Genomic DNA, 19,863 nt, shown 5'->3' on the forward strand with positions numbered 1-19,863 from the left:
GAGTTTTATTTTAATACAAAATGCTGGAAAGACATTGAATTATTGTATATGATATTAGATCTGTCAAAGGATATTTAAATGATATAGAATGCGCTGTTGCTGAACTGATTGCAGATTCGAATACCTCAGATAGATATCTTTAAAAAACTTAACATACAGCCAGACGGGCGCAGATAAATCAACAGATATACGAATATTTTTAAGGGTCGGAAAATTATACTGCAGATATTATTATTATTCAGTATTTTCCTGCAAATCTAACTTCGGAATCTAAATCCAAATATACTTCTCTATGAAAATGCAGTTTTATAAACAATTTCTATATTATATCCATCTTTTCCCACTGTGTTTTGTTCATAAAATACAGCTCTGTTTTGATTAGTTTTAAATATTTTAAATTTTGACATTTACATTTAGGCGCCATTGTTGTTTCACACTAGCTGTTCTCTTTTAACATGCAAGAATAACGTAATTTTCAATTTTATTTCTTATTTTACTTTGTTCATATATTTCGTATCTATTTCATTTTGATATTGCATTTCATCGGCTTTTTATCTTGATGCTCAATGGTGCTAACACTATGTTATCGAAAACCGTTAAATGAGAGTTCAAAAATGGGTAAATTATTATTTTGAAATTTCTTTAGATCTTAAAAAGGTGAAGTCGAAATCCCAGCTGATTATGTTTCTTAGTTGCAGTTATTGGAATTTATGAAAGTAACATTTGTCAGCCCTTTACCACTAAGTATACAGAGATGTCACTTTTGACATTTGAAAAACTCTAAAATCAGCTTTTGTTTGATTTTGAAATTGTTTGGTGATAAGAGGTATATAAAATACAGCTAAAAAAATCGTTGAATTCGTTTTGTGCGAAGGAGAGGGAAAAAGCTTTTTGCTCGTGACGTCTCTGTATACCCTGTGCCTTTACATCAAAAATAATCCAGAAAACTCGTATGATCTGTTTGGCTAACAATTTTACGAGTCCTTGTAATAGTAAGAAAATAAAAAACAAAAGTGTTTAGTTATATATCCTCTGTTCTAAAATTATTAGTTATCAAATATTTGTTATAATAGCGTTTTCCCGTATAAACTTAAAAAAACACCAAATAATTGAAAAAAAATCGCTAAATTATTACTACTGTACGTGATGTGCAGTCAAATATTTTCCGATATGTCAGATTGGGCGAACAAAAAGTCGGAAAATATTTAACACAAAGTAATTTCACAAAATATACGGCGTGGAAAAAAGTAAAAGTAACAAGATAATAAACTAAACAATTACATGAAAATTCAAAAGTAAAAAGTGTATTTGTTTAACAAGTTTTGCAAAAAAAAAGAAAATCTGTAGACTAGCGACAAAGAATAAAGAAATAAAAGTAAAATCCACAAAAGAAATTTGTTGCAATTTTTTTTCTTGTGGACCCCATTGAAGCAGCAGCAAAAAGTGTGTGTAATAAAGAAAGGAAGAAAAAAATAAAACAACGGCACAAACTCCAGAAAAAAAGTAAAGGTCAGTTTTAACAAAATAAAATATAAATTTTACAAAAGTTATAGGTATTTTTAAATATTTTTAAGGATACATAAGTTTTATAGCAACAATTGTAGTCCTTTAATTACATATTCGGATTCAAGGGCGACTCCGGTTTTTGTGTATGATACGACATTTAAACATACAAAGATAAAGGGATTTTGCATTTTTATTGGTATAATTCTATTAAAAATATATTTTGTTATAAAAAATGTGGTTCTTAGAACAGAAATTCAATATTACACGTGCTTTTTTGATTTAACTCAGCTACTTTGCCCTTGTTATTTTGTTAATAACAATATGGGAATAATGTTTGTGTGTATTTGCACATGTTTTACATGGAAAGAGTAGGTTATCAATTTGGCTTCTAAACAAATTGATTAGTATTTATTTTAAATAAACTAGTTAGTGATTAAATGTATTTATTAGTGCTAATCATGTAAATAATTAAGTTTTTGTTGCAAAAGTAAAATTATTAATATAAACAAATATGTAGGAGTATACTTTACATGGATATAAAAACAATATCATCCTTAAAAATATTATCATAATACTAAGGTCCATTATTACAACTTGCAATAATTAAAGTTAGGATTTTATAAAGCATACCTATAACTCGATAGAGCAGAAGGAGATCTTTCCTCCAGATTATCTTATATAATAACGAGAAACAAATTATCAGTATTATAAAAGCCTACCTTAATTTATTGCTAAATTGTTATAGTTTGGCCTATATTACCTGATTATTGAAAACAATGAAATTGAATTTGAAACAAATCAGAGCATGGCAGATGGGCAACATTTTGGTTGCAATGTTAAGTCTTAAGTGTACTCTGTGATATTGGTTTCTTCATTCACTGACCAACAATGGTTTCTAAGCTGGTATACAACCAATGGTTACTCATTATTGTCAAGGTAGAGGATCCTTGTTGCAAATCCCTTTTTTTGTGACATAGCTGATAAGTTGCCTAGGTTCATTCTTGTTCAATAAGGATCTTACTTTGGAACTTATCAAATACCTTGTTATGTCATAAGATGTTACTAAAACCATTTTGTGTTTAATGTTGTTCGTTCGTTAGCTGGATCATTCTCAAGAAATTGTCCTAAGGGGGACAAGAATTTACATACAAAATTGTAACAAGATTCAAAACACATATCTTTGTTTTATGATAATTGCCAAAATATCGGTTACAAAATACCCATTTTTGTTACTTTTTTAAACTTTGCTGATTTTTTTACAAAAGTAATATTTCATTTGAGAAGTTTTCTAATGCTGTGTCTAACGGTATACCTACAAAACTTGCAATATTCTAAAAATCTTAATGGAATATGTCAATTATTAGGACATACAGATTGAGTATAAAACATTTTATTTTAAACTATCTTTTTTGAGATATGCATGTCTTGAACTCGCTTGGTCATTGTAATGTTATTTCGTTATACCGGAATGTTATACATTAGTCCATGAACGTTATTTTTGTCTATTGCTTATTAAATTTCCCTAATAGTTTTTTATTAAATGTAGGTTCTAGCCTATATTTAAGTTTTGCTCTTTACCCAGCAAATTAAAAAACCTTCAAAGAAGCAAAAAAGACCTGAAGAAGTTATGATTTTAATACAGGCTTGTCATAGGAGGGAAGTCCTTTTTATTTGATTCCAAGTACACTATATCTGAAGTCATTCTCAGGAAGTAATTTGTAAGTTCTTTCAGGCATTTATCAATTAACTCCAAAATAAAATTGGTTTAATTCAGAAAAATTTCAGTACAAACAAATATACCTTAAATTTAAAAAAATTGGATTCTTTTCGCTTCTTTGGACATCAAAAAAATATCACTTCTATAGAAGTTACAAAAATTCACTTAGGTCGGGTTTCTTAATCATCAGTTAAACTAGGCTTAACTTGCTGTTAGATGAAACTCGGAACAAATTTAGGCGGACTTTAACCGATGATTGTGTTTTTCAGTTTTAGATTTAAGCTCAGTTAACTTTGTTAGTATTGCCAACTTTCCACTCAAAAACATAAACAATGAACAGCTGTTTTATGCAAACAATACTTTTGTAAAATGGAAAATTTTGGAAAAATGTTAAATAAACATTTAAAACAATAATTAATGAAACAAAACAAATCCAAAATTGCAATTTACTTAAAATATTATGTTTTGTTCTTCCGAAATCATTGTTTTATTGTTTTTTTTAATTGTGTTTTCTCACTTATAACTTGAGTTTAATTGGCCAATTACACTCAGTTACACTTAAATAATAAGTAACTTTACTGATAACTGAAAAACACGAAACATATATTAAACCAAGTTTAACCAAAGAATAAAGATTATCTTTATCAGAAAAACTCGCCCTTAGTGCGAGTCTTCTTGTTTGAAAAGCTATTTTTAAAAGAAAACATTTCCCTGAACGAAAATTTACATTTTTTTAAGGAAATATTAGTTATTTCTTTCAAACAGTCTAAAAACTTGAAGTCTCTATAGTAAAATTACTAATAAAACATCCATGTTACTAACTATTATCATTAACATAACTCCCAGTTACCAATTATTTTTGAGTAATTTTTAGGTTTGTTGCAGATACCCAGCTAGCATTTTTTGAAATTTTTAATCACATTTGAGACATTTATGACTCTTCTGTACGATTAAAATCGTCATATATGCTCTCATTTTCTGATCATAAATTATACATTTGTCGGGAAAAAATGGTACCCTACCCGCGACTCTTCTAAATGAGTCATTTATGAGCCACACTTCTGATCAATTTTTACTCATTTTTCAACCTTTTTTGAGTCATTAATGAGCCAAAGAACTGATCGTTTTTGAGTTACTTCCGAATCATATTATAGTCATTTTAGAGTCTTTTCTGAGTATTTTTATGTTTGTTACAGACAAATACAATACAACAGAAAACAGTTTTTGATCTTCCGACTGCGCGAAATTTAACTACAAACTGCATTTTTAAACAATCATATTTCAAACGCCTGGATGACCTATTTATGATTGGTATACATTTTGTTATTGTTTTCCAAATAAAACCGAATTGTTTAGACTTAGTTTAGTGATTAGTCGCCCAACTATTTTCCGTAGAAGATCATTAAACATATAAAATTATTATAATTAAAGCATAATAAAATTTCAATTTCCTTGACAGAAAATCGACTTTATAAATATCACACAAATGCAAATAAATATACATTTAATTTTATAAACGAAATGAGAATTATATCAACTCATTTTAGGCCAAACAAAATGTTTTGCTAACTCTTCTAATCAGTTTCGATTCATTTTTTTGCTGTTTCATTACAAACAAACAATTACATAATTAACAATTTTAGATCTTCCAACTGATGGAAAAATATGAACTCAATGTAAGTTTTTAAAACTATCATATTTTAAATACCAGGATGATCAATTTATGATTGCAATATATTTTGTTATTGTTTTTCAAATATTCAGTTTTCAATCATATATCGAGATCATTTTCGAGTCATTTTTTAAACGCTCAACTTATTAATCACATTTTGGTCATAAAAAGTAGTCAAAAAATGACTCATTTTACTGATTAATCAACCAAATTCTAGTTGGGCTATGACAGTACTACTTTGTATTGGTATTTTCAGTCTGCAAACTTTGCTACGATTTTGGACAACTTTAGCTACACTTGTTCTCAGGATTCTTATTTGAGAACACTAATCTCCGGGAGGTGAGTGGTTAGTGTTCTAGTCTAGTTCGATTCCCACCCGTGGCACTGGTTAAGGAGCGCACAACAGGCCCGATAGAGGCCTAGGTGTATTTCTTCGGATTTGATGTGTATACATCCTCCTTTCAAACTAACTATTTGATAATTAACTCATTTCAGTATATGAGTATATTTGTGCGTTGATCTTGGTCCACCTACTTTTTAAATATTTATTTATTAGTTGACTTTGCTGAAATCTACTTCCACCATCCTTTTCCGAAGTGATATTTGGCTGTATGTGAAATAAAAATCAATTGCAATTCTCATTGTTTATATTTATTTTTGATACATTCGGTTTTACGTTTTGTTTGTTTTGATTTTCAATATTTACCTACTATCATATACTTTAGCTATTGCTCTTTTCCTATGGCATTTCTTGCCAATTTTTGACAATTTTGTTGCAAATATGATGTTATTTTATTTTTACGCTCTCATTGTTTATAGTTTGGTTTTGATTCCATTTTTATAATTCATGTCATTTCTCAGATTATCTTTATGTCATGCTCTTTTAATGCTATTGCAGCAGCAATTGCTGCTGCTACTACTACTACATACTATAACTATTGGTTGTCAGTTTGTCTGTCTGTCCGTGTCGCTGACTATATGTCTGTCGTCTATTATTGTTGTTGTTTTGCTGAGTTGACCCACTCATATGATTTGTATGAATTTTCTTTATATTTCAGTTTATATTATTACGTTTGAAAGTCGAACGCAATAAACTAAAAATAATAATAATAAAAAGACATGAATACAAAAGACAACAACTGCAAAAAAACAGCAACAAAACATCTATTCCAATTTTCTTTTTTTGTTGCTGTTGCTCACACACACACTTACTCGCTCACAGATTGATTATATCTACTGATGACATTTATTTTTTGTTTTCCTTTACAAGTGAAAATTTTTTATTTAAATTTTCTCAATAATCACAAGAAAAACTCGGAAATCCGTAAAAAGAAAACTTTCAACAAAATAATAAACCTAATTGCATATTTGCTGCATTTATATAAATATTAAGAATACTACATAACATTAGAGTGCCAATAAAAATGTATCAATGAAGTGAAAAATTTGAAAAAAATAAAATAAAATAAAAAAAGACAATAAGCAAATGAAATTTAATAATCAGTGGGCGTAATACTTTGTAATTAATAAATTATTGTAATTGTATTCACATTAAATGCATTATTGTTTATTACAAAAATAAAAAAAAGTCAGTCAATATGACCAACTGAAGTTATACGAATATATGAATTTGATGTTAGAAAACGAAAACTGAATTTTTTTCCTTGTTTGATAATCTTTATTGACTTGTGTGACCCCATTTAAATGCTTATTATTTGCTGTTTGTATGTTGAATGTTCCTTAGAGTTTTCCTCAAAGTATTGCCGGTTTGTATTTCTATTATAATATTGTACATAATTACAAATCTTTTAATTATTGTTATTATTATTTTCTTATAAACGACTTGCATTCTTTTCAAATCAATAACTCCCAAATAAACAAGAAAGAATCATCTATTGATTTTATTTATTTTTTTTTCAACTTTTTGAAAATTTTATAAGATTTCCTCTTTTTTATAATTACATCAAACACATTTAATAAAATAGAATATTTTATTAACATTTAACATTAATTTTCTTAATAAGAAGAAGAAAATAATTAAATAGACTGTCCTATACTTGCTGTCATTTCCCAGCAGTTAATTTATCCGAAAAAGACAGTAATTTCAACTAACCTCTAACAATCGAGTTGGCTCTTATACACATTTCGTTAGAAGTGTACTAGAGTGCAAACAATTGCCACTTTAGTAGCCACATAATAACACACGAACACACGGGCGGATGGGCGGACATAGCTAAATTGACTTAGGTCGGGTTTTTTAGATAAAGATAATGTACATTCTTTGTTTAAAGCTAGTTATCAGTAACGTTACTTATGAACTTTGTTTAACTGAGGGCGAGTTTTTCTGATAAAGATAATCTTCATTTTTAGGTTAAACCTGGTTTAATATATGTTTCATATTTTTCAGTTATCAGTAAAGTTACTTATTATTATTATTATTATTATTATTATTATTATTATTATTATTATTATTATTATTATTTGCAATTAAACAGCTGTTCTTTGTTTATGTTTTTGAGTGAAAAGTTGGCAATACTAACAAAGTTAACTGAACTTAAATCTAAAACTGAAAAAACACAATCATCAGTTAAAGTCCGCCTAAATTTGTTCCAAGTTTTATGTAACAGCAAGTTAAGCCTAGTTTAACTGAGTAGTAAGAAAACCGCCCTTAGCAGTTTAATATGTGGTGGACGTCATGAGCACTTGACCAAATGCAGAACATTCGTTAGGAAGACATGGTCAATGCTTGACTAATAGGCATTAACTCCGATCTTAGTTGTGCCAGAACTGCTCTTGTTTTTCGCGACATGTTTTCTTCTGTGTTTACTATGTTGATCTAATTATAAAGGGTCCTTTACATATCTGCGTAAGGTTTTCTCGTATATATAAAGATTTTTCTTGGCATGCCTCGGGGAGTTGAGATGAGATTGACATCTAATGAAAGTGCTTCTAGCTTTTTGACCCTACCTTTGTACTCAGTGAAGTGGCTATTCCTTCTAGGACTAGCACATGTTAAAATAGTCAACTGCTTACTCGGCGGCCTAGAGGTAGGTTAAATAGCTAGTTCAGAACTACCCCTCCTATCCTGCTATGTTGCTCCAGAGTGACCTCCTTCGCTGAGTGATACCCAGTGAAGAAATATTCTTGGCTTCCAAAATGCTGCCCTACGATTTGTAACGTGCTGCATGCAAATAACCTTGGAACTCTACTTACATTTGGAAACAAAGGTGGTGCTTCCAGTCAAAGAACATAATATCATGCTGACAGTTGGATGCTTTTCTGAGGCATGTCTGGCCCTTCGTGTATACGAGGAGAGCATACGATGATATATGCAGGCCCTTGCATCTTAATTTGTTTACAGCAGCATTGAACGACATTTATATAGACGTCATCAATACCTCGGTTTCAGGTTACCGGATGAATGACGTGCTTGGAGGCTGAACTCCGCCAATATATACCCAATATATACCCAATATGTGGACATGGATATCCACCACATATTCAACTCTCCAGCACACTCTATTTCTCTTAGCCCAATGCGTTTATGGACTAACCCTGTACAAGTAGCCCAATTTCTTGGCTTGGACCTAAATACAGAACCTCTGAATAAAAATTGTACAGTTAAAGATGTTACAGCAACAACAACAAATATCTGCTTACGAGCTCCACATAACGAGATAACTTTTTCTTCGACTTTCGTTAAACGTTCTTCCAAAATCCTTTGCCTTCTGTCAAGTTAAAAAGTTTCTCCTTTAACCTTTTTGAAACCTTAAAATCGAATGGTTTTTTTTAATATCTAGTCTTAGTATTCATCCTCTAAAGATCGTCCTCCAAATTCTTTATTATTACAAAACGGTCAACAAACTATCTTATGTGTTATGAAAAGAAAAGTATAATAAGTAACTTTTCCTTGAATACTAAAAGTTCTAGTTTGGTAGATCAGTTTGATAGATCAGAGCTCGTGGGTTTGACTCCCAACTGAGGCACTAGATTTAGTTGCCCTATAAGCAGTAGTTTCTGGGTTTATCCAATACAAATAAACATAATTCCATGTAGATAAAATGAAAAAAAATAATTCTTTTTATATAATTAATTTTTATGTTTTCTTTTCCTTGTAGTGCTGCAACAGTAAAGACATGAGTGCATCAAATAAATTTCTATCTGCGGAAAATGGTTTGCGCCATGATAAAGTTGCTATTCTAGATGCGGGTTCTCAATACGGAAAGGTATTCATCAGTTTATAATAAACATTTTACTATAAACAATTAAATAAAACTATTCTTTGTATATGTTATAGGTTATTGATCGTAAAGTACGTGAACTATTGGTAGAATCCGATATTTTGCCATTAGAAACACCGGCTGCCACTTTACGCACGTCTGGTTATCGTGGCATTATCATATCGGGTGGACCTAATTCCGTCTATGCCGATGATGCTCCCAATTATGATCCTGATATTTTCAAATTAAAAATACCTGTATTGGGTATTTGTTATGGCATGCAAATGATTAATAAAGAATTTGGTGGTACTGTTCAAAGGAAAAATGTACGTGAAGATGGTCAGACAACAATTGAAGTTGAGACGTCGTGTCCATTGTTCTAGTAAGTGAAAGAAAATAGAATACATCTTTAGTTTTTTGTAGCCCTATTTTACGAAGGAAAAGAAAGCATTTATTTTATAAGCATTAATAACTGCCGATACAATCCTTCAATATTAATAGAAACCATGAACACTCCATTACTGTTAAGTTTTTCAAATTGGACTACATGTGGTTTAACAAGTTTTTTTCTTATAAAATAAGAAAATTAAAAGATTTTTTAAATGAAAACTTTTAAAACAAATGTACATTTAATTAATTTTAAATAATATTTTTAAATATTTCTACAGCCGTTTGAATCGCACTCAAACTGTGCTTTTAACTCATGGCGATAGTGTGGAACGTGTTGGTGATAAGTTAAAAGTTGCTGGACGTTCTTCTAGTAATATTATAACTGCCGTTTATAATGAAAGCTTGCGGATATATGGTGTACAATTTCATCCAGAGGTGGATCTAACCGTTTGCGGCAAACAAATGTTGCAAAATTTCCTATTCGATATATGCGGTTTAACGCCCAACTTTACCATGGGCAGTCGTAAAGAGGAATGTGTTAAATATATTAAAGATAAAGTTGGCAACAATAAAGTGTTGGTAGGTTGTTTAAATTTAACTTCAAATTTGTGGTAAATAATTATTTTCTTATCTTATTTAGTTGCTTGTTAGTGGTGGTGTTGATTCATCTGTATGTGCTGCCTTATTGCGTCATGCTTTACATCCCAGCCAAATTATAGCCGTGCATGTGGACAACGGTTTCATGCGCAAAGATGAAAGTGAAAAAGTGGAAAAATCTTTACGCGATATTGGCATTGATTTAATTGTACGCAAGGAAGCCTATACGTTCCTTAAGGGAACAACTCAAATCAAAAGACCCGGACAATTCTCAATTGTCGAAACGCCCATGCTATGTCAGACCATTAATCCCGAAGAAAAACGTAAAATTATTGGTGACATTTTTGTAAAGATTACAAATGATGTTGTAGCCGAATTAAAACTAAAGCCCGAAGAAGTTATGTTGGCCCAGGGTACCTTAAGGCCAGATTTAATTGAGTCTGCCTCAAGTTCGGTTAGCAAGAAAGCCGATACCATTAAAACACATCACAATGATACAGATCTTATAAGGTATGTAACTTAACTAATAGAGAGTTAAGTAGTTTTCTATAAGAAATTTTGATATACTGCAGAGAGCTTCGCAATGCTGGTCGTGTAGTTGAGCCTTTAAGTGATTTCCACAAGGATGAAGTTAGAGAATTAGGTAATGATTTAGGTTTACCAGCTGAATTGGTAGAAAGACAACCATTCCCTGGTCCAGGTCTAGCCATACGTATTTTATGTGCTGAAGAGCCTTTCATTGAAAAGGATTATTCGGAAACACAAGTAAGTGAATTTATAACTTAACGCTTTAAAATAACATTTAAAAAAACTTTAACTTATCAGGTTATTGCCCGTGTTATAGTCGATTACAAGAATAAATTGGAAAAGAATCATGCATTAATAAATCGTGTAACTGGCGCCACCACAGAAACAGAACAAAGAGAACTTATGCGAATTTCTTCAAATTCTCAAATTCAAGCCACTGTGCTGCCCATACGTTCTGTTGGTGTACAGGGTAATTATTTGTTATTCTTTATCGATTTGTTTTAGGATTTTAAAGTTTTTTGTTTTTCATTTAAATTAAAGGTGATGCCCGTACCTATAGTTATGTAGTTGGTCTCTCTAGTTCCCATGAACCCAATTGGGATGATATGTTATTCTTAGCCAAATTAATACCTCGTATTTTACATAATGTCAATCGTATTTGTTATGTCTTTGGCGAACCGGTTCAATATCAAATCACAGATATCACTCATACCACCCTTAATAATTATGTTATTAAACAGCTGAGACAGGCCGATGCTATAGCTAATGATGTAAGTTATTAAGTTTAATTTCGTATTTTTTTTGTAATTTTTAATTTTCCTTATCTTTTTCTTTTAGGTTATAATGCAAGCTGGACTTTATCGTAAAATTTCACAAATGCCTGTTGTTCTAATACCTGTACACTTTGATAGAGATCCCACAAATCGTACACCCTCATGCAGTCGATCGATTGTTTTGAGACCATTCTTAACTAGTGACTTTATGACTGGAGTGCCGGCTATTCCAGGTTCCGAACAATTACCAATTTCCGTAAGTTTTAAACAAAAAAAATTAAAGTCTTTGTGTAAATATGAATTTATATATACCCTACACCACTTTTGTGGGGTAGGGTATATTGGGTTTGTGCTGATGTTTGTAACGCATAATAATATTGGTCCTATATACAAATCGGCTCAGAATCATTTTCTGAGTCGATTCAGTTATGTCCGCCCGTCCATGTTAACCTTGTAATCAAACTGCAGGTCGCAATTTTGAAGGTAATTCAATGAAATTTGGTATTCTATTGTCCCAGGGACGAAGCCTATTGAAAATTGTTACGATCGGTCCGTTATATCACCTAGGCCCCATACAACTGAACCCGCCAAATATGGCTTTTAAGTTGATAATCAATATACTCTTGTCTCGACAAAAAGCTGCAAAACCAAGTTCTATACTAGCCTTGATGACCCTCAAGGATGAGGAAATACGCGACAGAGGGACATTCATACAGGCCGATTTTCCTCTTATCACCAGTCGCGAAGACTCTTGAAGCTCTTTTCCTCCCCCAGCTGTCCAGCCACCTAACAGCAGCTCGTCACCAGCATGGCTTCCGCAAAATGTACAGCACCACCACAGCATTAACCGCCATTGCCACTCAGATCTCACAAGGTTTAAATCAGCAGAGACCCCGTGAAAAGACGTCCTAGTGGCTCTTGACCTGTCGAAGACCTTCGACACTGTCAGGCACGCTATCCACAATGCCCAACAACACGAAGAGATGGATGGTAAATTATCTGATTGGCCGTCAGTCGTTCGTGGAGTTTAGAGACAGACGCTCCAAACACCGTAGAGTTAAACAAGGCGTACCTCAAGGTGGAGTACTATCGCTACTTTTGTTTAACTACTACCTCTTTAAGCTCCCCGCACCTCCATAAGGCTTGGAAGTGATTTCATATGCGTACGACTGTACAATCATGGCGACGGGCCACAACATTGATGAATTATGCGTTCTGGTGAATGGTTATCTCCACGAAATACATCAGTTCTTCACTGCGCGTATCCTGCAATTATCACCAGCAATGTCGTCAACAACACTTTTTACCACCTGGACGAAGGAGGTAAACCTAAACCTTGGTATCGTAGTCGATGGAGTCCAAATTCCGACCGTGCATCACCCATAAATATTGGGGGTCACATTTGATAGCCTCTTTACTTCCTCAACTCACGCCACTGCAATCACGCACAAATTGAAAGGTCCTCAAAGCGCTAGTCGGCAGCACTTGGGGTATGGATAAAGAAACCTTGTTGGCTACATACGCTGCTCCAGTGTGGTCACCTTTGCTAAGTGATACCCAGTGGAGAAATATCCAAAGCTGCCGCCCTAAGGTCTGTAACGAGCTGCTTACAAATTTCCTCGGAACATCACCTGCACGAGGAAACGAAGGTCCTTCCAGTCAAGGAACACAATGTCATGTTGACTAAACAGTTTCTCCTGGAATGTCCCAATTTTAAAATCACAGAATTGGATACTCCCCCGAGGCATGTCAGGAAGGATCTTCGTATATTCGAGGAACACATATGCAGATATGTGCGGGATTCACTGGATCAGTCCTCGTATTCGGAAGCTTTGAACGACATTCATAGAAACGCCATAAATTTCGCGGTCGCAGGATACCGCATGAATGTTCGTACTTGAAGGTCGCCCACCGCCCATAGCAGACACGAAAGAAAACCGGCCGCGGAAAATAAGAGTAGTTCTGGCACAACTAAGATCGGAATGGAGCAACAGCAACTATTGTATAGTTGAGACTGAAATAGCTAGATAAAATGATTCCACGATGAACTAGTAGATGTAGCAGGGTGCAACCTAGGCGACATTATGGGCTTCATTAGGGAAATTTTAGGGATTTTCATATAACAGTCTATTAAGGATTTGCCTTCCATGACCACTTCCTATCTCTGTTCTCTTTTTGAAGGGAAAATCTCACTCTTCTCATCTCTCTTCTCTTCTGTCTTCTTTTGATTTCTCCTTGTTCTTTATTAAAGGGGTTCACAATGGACCTTTGGGTCTCCGAAACTAAACTAAAATTATATGATCGACCTCTTCTGACTATAATCTCTTACTTGTTTTTTCTCCATTTCATTTTTCAGGTGCTACACAATATGGTGCAACAAATTTCCAAATTAGATGGAATCTCAAGAGTTCTTTATGATTTAACATCAAAACCACCGGGTACAACAGAATGGGAATGATTAAATCAAATGTTGTAGAAAAAATTAATGAAAGAAACCAACAAATAACATGAACAAATGTTTTATTTTGTTGTAAAATATATGATTACAATAACAAACAGCCATTAACCATAATAACTAGAAATAAAAAAGAAAAAAACTTTTCATTTGAATATAAATAATTTTCTTTTTTAATACAAAAGAGTAAAATAACATCAGATTCAATAATAAAAAACAAAAGGATTTTAATCCATTTATAAAAGTCTTTTAAAGCTTAATATTATAATAAATATAAATTTCCTTAATATATTTATATAATTTGTTTCTACAAAAACATACAAAAGATTAGTTAATGTTGGCAAATTATAAAAAAATAAAACTATAAACGTCCTTTAACAAATATATGTTTAAAATTTTGTTGTAATTGTAGTTTTTCTTTAATTTTTTTTTCTGTCCGCTTATTTTCTTTTTGTATTTTAAACTTTTTGTAAAATAAAATTTATAATATTAACTAAATAAAAAAAAGTCTGCAAAAATATTATAATAAACAATATTTATAAACAAAAATTCTATGAAATCCATTCACACTTACACACACACAGACACTAAAAAAAAGTAAAACGAAAATTAAATTTTAAATAAATTAACACAGGAAATTAAAAATAATAAAAAAATAAAACTGAACTATTATATAAATGTAAAATTAACAAAATTAAATTGTTATAAAACGTCATAAAGTTTATTATATAAATAAATAAAAAAAAAAACAAAATTAAAAACATTTGCGATAAATATATATATTTAAAAAATATATATAAAACATAAATATATAAATAAACACATACATATAACTAAATATTTGAAATATTATTAATAAATAATTGAAAATAAATAAATAAAAAAAAAACAAATTAAGGATGACAATGAAAGTAATGATTCAAGTGTTGAGGCATTATAAAAAAAGGTCTAATAATTATGAGAGTATAATAGATGTGCTGCATTTTTAAAAAAAAGAACATAAACAATATATATATATATTTAAAGCCTATAACAAAAACATATTTTTAAATATAATAAATGAAAAACTAATTAACAAAACACATTCTTTAGTTTGAAATTTCTTTGCGAATAGTTTAGGAGTTTATAACAAGAATCACCCACACGCTACATATGCTTATAATCACAAGTAACAACAAATTTTGAATCGCTATTACGCTATCAACCAGAGTGTTTCGTTCTCACGACAATTGAATCTCTGTTCCGGAACGACCCGATTCTTGATCGGCCAAAGATTGACAACATTGCAACAGCTGTATCAACCGGAAGTTTTTCCCCAAAGAAGAACATCCAGTTAGAGACAACCTGTTACAACAAGAACAGCCAGTGTTTCGTTCTCACGACAATTGGATCTCCGTTCCGGAACCACCCGATTCTGAATCGGCCAAAGATTGTCAACAGCTGTATTGCTGATATTAACATAAAACGGTCTTTCCGACTTCCTGACGAATGTAGTGTCTTCCAAACAGAGATCCTAGCGATCTGGAAAGCGACGGAGCTGCTCTTAGAGCATTGGTTTGTCACACGGTACATTCGCATCTAGTTGTGGATTGTGGAAATGCCCTTAGGGACATTATGAGACTATTTGTCATTAGATTGTGTTGGGTGCCAGGGCACTGTAATGTGCAGAGCAATGAGGTTGCGGACGAACTAGCTAGACTGGGTTCGAACCTTGATATAGAAGACAGGGAGAGGATGGTAAAACCACTCATTTGTCACTATAATAGGATGATATTCGAAAGAATGCGCGACATCATCAACCAGTCCTGGAATAGTAGATGAATGGTGAAACACAACCAGTTTTAACACAGATCAATCAGAACTAGATCTATTAAAGGCAAGATATGGTCGATCTTTATAAGCTAATCGAAGACATTACAATATCGACTCTTCCACAAGGCTGGATCGCCAAACTATACTACTCCCGTCGGTATTCTTAATCACCCCTATTCTGTATTTCAATTACGTTTATGCATTCAGAGAAAATTTCGATTCAAATTGAAATGTAGAATAGGGGCCAATATATGTATGTCGTTGATTGTAGCGATTTAGGAAGTAATTGGGGGCTCTCTTCTGATTTATACAGTCCCAGTACGTAACGCTGTGACACCTAATTAATCACTCCTATTCTGTATTTCAATTCGAATCGAAATTTTCTTCTTTTGGCAAAATACAATTGCTTCTTCTTTTTCCTACGATTTCGTTTTTATTTTTTTTGTTGGAATACCAATTTTCCATTATTGCGAAACAGAATGCGGAAGCGTAATCGAAATGGAGAATAGGAGTGAATGATTGTTGCTGTTGCAACAGCTAAATTATACAAAAATCTAGTTGGGGATTCTACCAATCAATGGACAAGCCTAAAAATTGTGCTATTTTAACTTGATGTGTCCATAAATCTATTGGACAAAGTGGAATATGTGGTGGATGTTATGACCATTAGACATTAAGGCTAAACAACTCGGTGGCAACAACAACCCCTGCGAGAACACCATTCCAAATGCAAAGTAAGTCCAAAGGACTAAGAATCTTACCCGAGACTCTCAGAGAAAATAATCTTCAAAACAAAACCATCTAAAGTTATTGGTTCAGATTGCATCTTTATGTTAATAATAAAGAAACTCGTTTTAATATGTCTCGAATATCTAACCCATCTTCTGGAACTCTCTCTTCACTAATTGAAGATTCCCGATATCTGGAAGGTCGTTCGGCTAATCCCAATTCTAAAACCAGACAAACTGGCTACTTAGGGAAACGGTGGCCAGATACCCGCAGGACTATGTCTGGCTGGTCAGTTGGTTGAGGTTCCTTCGGAATCCACGTAGTAGCTGAGTTGCGGTTTAAAGACTGATGTAAGGTAAAGTCAATATTTGGGGATAAGTTCGGTGCTGTTGCCGAAACAACAGATACTCCAAAAAGGAGTGACTGTGGGACTAAGCGTTGGAAATGAGGTGGTATTAATTGTATATGGTACTGGATGAATGTAGGGTACGGCGGGTATGTTTTTCTCTTATGAATGTGTCGGATAAATGAGATGTGTTCTGAGTTGTCTGATTATGGATGAAAGGTATCGTTTATATTGAATTTTCCTTGTCCAGCTATGTTCAGAGATTAGATAGCTCAAGTACTTGAGCAAAGTGCTTGTACATCTACTATCTACTAATACTTCTTGTTAAAACTTGTAGCGAAAGGGTTAATGAGTTCTTAAATTAAACATACCCTTTCAATACCGTTATTTATATATAAAATATGTCCTCTATGTACTACAAATAAACAATTTTATGTACTAAAATGTGTTTTTCGGTAAACAAGATCATGTAATGTTATTTTTCCAATCAATTATAGTGAATTTGTTGATTCAGCTGAAAAAGTTCAATTATTTAAAATAAGCCAAATGGATTTGGGAGATCCATCGTTGAAGCCAATCAAAGTCTTGGGTTCAGGCTCATTTGGTCGTGTATTTCTCTGCAAGTATCGTAATACTCAAATGGCATGTGTAAAACGTATTATTGTGCAAAATCCTAAACAAGAAATGAAAATGATCATGGAAGAGGTAAGTGATGCAAATATAAAAACACAGTGTTAAAAGAAATAAAACAGTTTTCTTAATTTGCAGGTCTATATCATATCACAAGTACGTCATCCAAATATTATCCAGTTTATTGGTTCTTTTGTTCATGCCGGTACGGTCAATATAATTATGGAATATGCACCGAATGGTACTCTCCAAGACATTATAAATCAAGCAAGACCAGTGGGTCTCTCCAATGCCAACATTCTGCGTTATTTTTGTGATATTCTAATGGGTTTGGAGTATTTGCATATACGACATGTATTCCATCGTGATCTAAAGCCAGCCAATCTACTGGTCGATATAAATGATCATATCAAAATTGCCGATTTTGGAATTTCTCTAATACACACGCCGAACAAAGCGAGTGGCAATGCAGCTGGTACTGCATTTTATTCAGCACCTGAAGTTTTGCGTGGTGATAAATACGATTACAAATCAGATATTTGGTCATTGGGATGTATACTTTATGAAATGTGTGTGGGTCATAGTCCATTCTCTCAGGCCAATAATTTAGAAGATTTGATATATTTAATTAAAGTTTTAACGCGCCAAAAGCTAAATTGCAATTATATCAGAAACAAGTATGGTCCCTTGTGGGCGAGTCTATGTGAACAGATGATTATGATTAATTTACAACAACGAATCTCCCTACCCGATATTCTGTGTATGGATCCGGCTCTAACTTTACCTTATTATAATAAGTATTTTGATTATAAGTATTGATTGAAATTAGTTACGATTAGTTTAACATTTATTATCTTTAATTGAGATTAAGAAGACTCGTGTTATTTGATGTTAATTTGTAATTCCATGTTATTTTGATTCCAATGTTCTTTAGTTAAAATTCGAATGTGTGTTCAAATAAATTTAATTAATACTTTTAAAAGTTGATAGATTAAAACTTGGCTTCAAATCTTCCCGATAAAAGTTAACCGAAAGTTGTAATAAGCAACCATAAAAGTATGTTTTAAACATAAAGATTGAACAACAATCACTATTCGAATAGAAATTTTGTCCGGTTGGAAACTACGGCATTTTGCATTTCGATTCGTTACTTTGAAATGAAAAATAAAATCTTCTTTCTCTTACATCATCAACCAATCTTGGTTAAATATATGAAAGCTACCAAGATACTTATAGGACTGGTAAGTGGGACAGTAATATACTTAACTAAAACACATTGGGAATTACTTAAGTACTCAGTTAATTTTGTTTCTAGTTTGGAGGTAGTTTTTTTTATAAAAATAAACATTTAAATTCTTAATTTATTGATTAAATTTAAAACAAAAACAAGTAATATTTCTATATTCGGCTGTGCCGAATCTTATATACCCTTAACCAAGTATGTTTTAAAAAACAGTTTTTATTTATTTTGTATCTATGCACACATGCCACACAAACAAATATAAACTGTAGCAGAAAGAAATATTAACCGTTGTACTGTAATACCACCGTCAAACTGTATTACCACCCTCAAACAAATATGAGCTGTATTACCAACATATTACTGCTTTGTTCTCCTTGTTCTTGTTATACCCTTCACCTTCGTGAGAACAGAACAGTATCCAAACATACAATAAATACACAGCTGAATAAAACCAAATACATCTCCACACGCACATGTACATCCTTATCCAATTCACATTGTTGTTGTTGCTTTTTCAACAAAGCATGAAAAAAATGTGGCTTATTTTATGAAATTTTCAGAGGTTGTCTCGGATTTTTGCTCATATCTCCGTTATTTATAGACCGAATTTGCTGATTTTAAATAGCGATCTTCTCGAAAGCATGTCTAACTGAATTATTGAAGATTTGGATCTCGCCGATATCTAGGGACCTCTAAAACCTGATTTCAACAGACAGACGGACATTCCCCCCAGGGGCATGTTACCTTGGCGAAGACCTCCGCCTTGGTGTTATTGCAATCCCGGGGTATAAAGAGGGCCCAATACCTCCAGTCTGACCGGGACTGAAAAATTGGTTGTCTCAGTCTACTGCTTGGCTTAGTCCTTGCATAGATTGCCAGAGGTCTGACCAGAGCACCGCATAATCTGGTTCAACGGGTGGCCAGTTGCCCGCAGGACTATGTCCTGGCTGGTCAGTTGGTTGAGGTTCCTTCGGGACCCACGTAGTGGCTGTTGGCTGAAACCAAATTCGCGGGAAGAGAATAAGTGGCGGTTAAAAGACTGATGCATGATAATAGTCAATATTTCGGGATAAGGTTCGGTGCTGTTGCCGAAAATCAACAGATACCCCACAGAGGAGTGACTATGGAACTAAGCGTTGGAAATGGGTTGGGGTCAGTTGTATATGATACGGAATTAATGTAGAGGTATGCGGGACTCATCCACCCGTATACCTAAATGAGTGTGTCGTATGTTTTTCTCTATGA

At 32.8% G+C, this 19,863-nt stretch overlaps 2 protein-coding genes across 3 annotated transcripts; both read left to right on the top strand.

Annotated features, from left to right (window-relative positions):
* The first annotated feature begins 1,264 nt into the window (after positions 1-1,264).
* Positions 1,265-14,060, top strand: LOC111678360 (GMP synthase [glutamine-hydrolyzing]). 2 transcript variants are annotated; one of them, XM_023439657.2, is made up of 10 exons: positions 1,265-1,509; positions 9,014-9,121; positions 9,193-9,497; positions 9,784-10,084; positions 10,146-10,612; positions 10,675-10,867; positions 10,928-11,099; positions 11,171-11,400; positions 11,468-11,659; positions 13,760-14,060. In XM_023439657.2, the coding sequence occupies exons 2-10, from the start codon at positions 9,032-9,034 to the stop codon at positions 13,859-13,861; spliced, it is 2,052 nt and encodes a 683-aa protein (XP_023295425.2). In that variant the 5' UTR covers positions 1,265-1,509; positions 9,014-9,031; the 3' UTR covers positions 13,862-14,060. The 2 variants fall into 2 exon arrangements, with proteins under 2 accessions (XP_023295425.2, XP_023295424.2); XM_023439656.2 differs by lacking the exon at positions 1,265-1,509 and adding an exon at positions 6,082-6,661.
* A 574-nt stretch (positions 14,061-14,634) lies between these two features.
* Positions 14,635-18,357, top strand: LOC111678379 (serine/threonine-protein kinase Nek5). Its single transcript, XM_023439717.2, has 2 exons — positions 14,635-17,450; positions 17,514-18,357. Exons 1-2 carry the CDS (start codon positions 17,292-17,294, stop codon positions 18,192-18,194), a joined length of 840 nt encoding a protein of 279 aa, XP_023295485.2. The 5' UTR covers positions 14,635-17,291; the 3' UTR covers positions 18,195-18,357.
* The last annotated feature ends 1,506 nt before the right edge of the window (positions 18,358-19,863 follow it).

Source organism: Lucilia cuprina, chromosome 2, assembly GCF_022045245.1.
Source record: "Lucilia cuprina isolate Lc7/37 chromosome 2, ASM2204524v1, whole genome shotgun sequence".
Taxonomy (NCBI): Eukaryota; Metazoa; Arthropoda; class Insecta; order Diptera; family Calliphoridae; genus Lucilia; species Lucilia cuprina.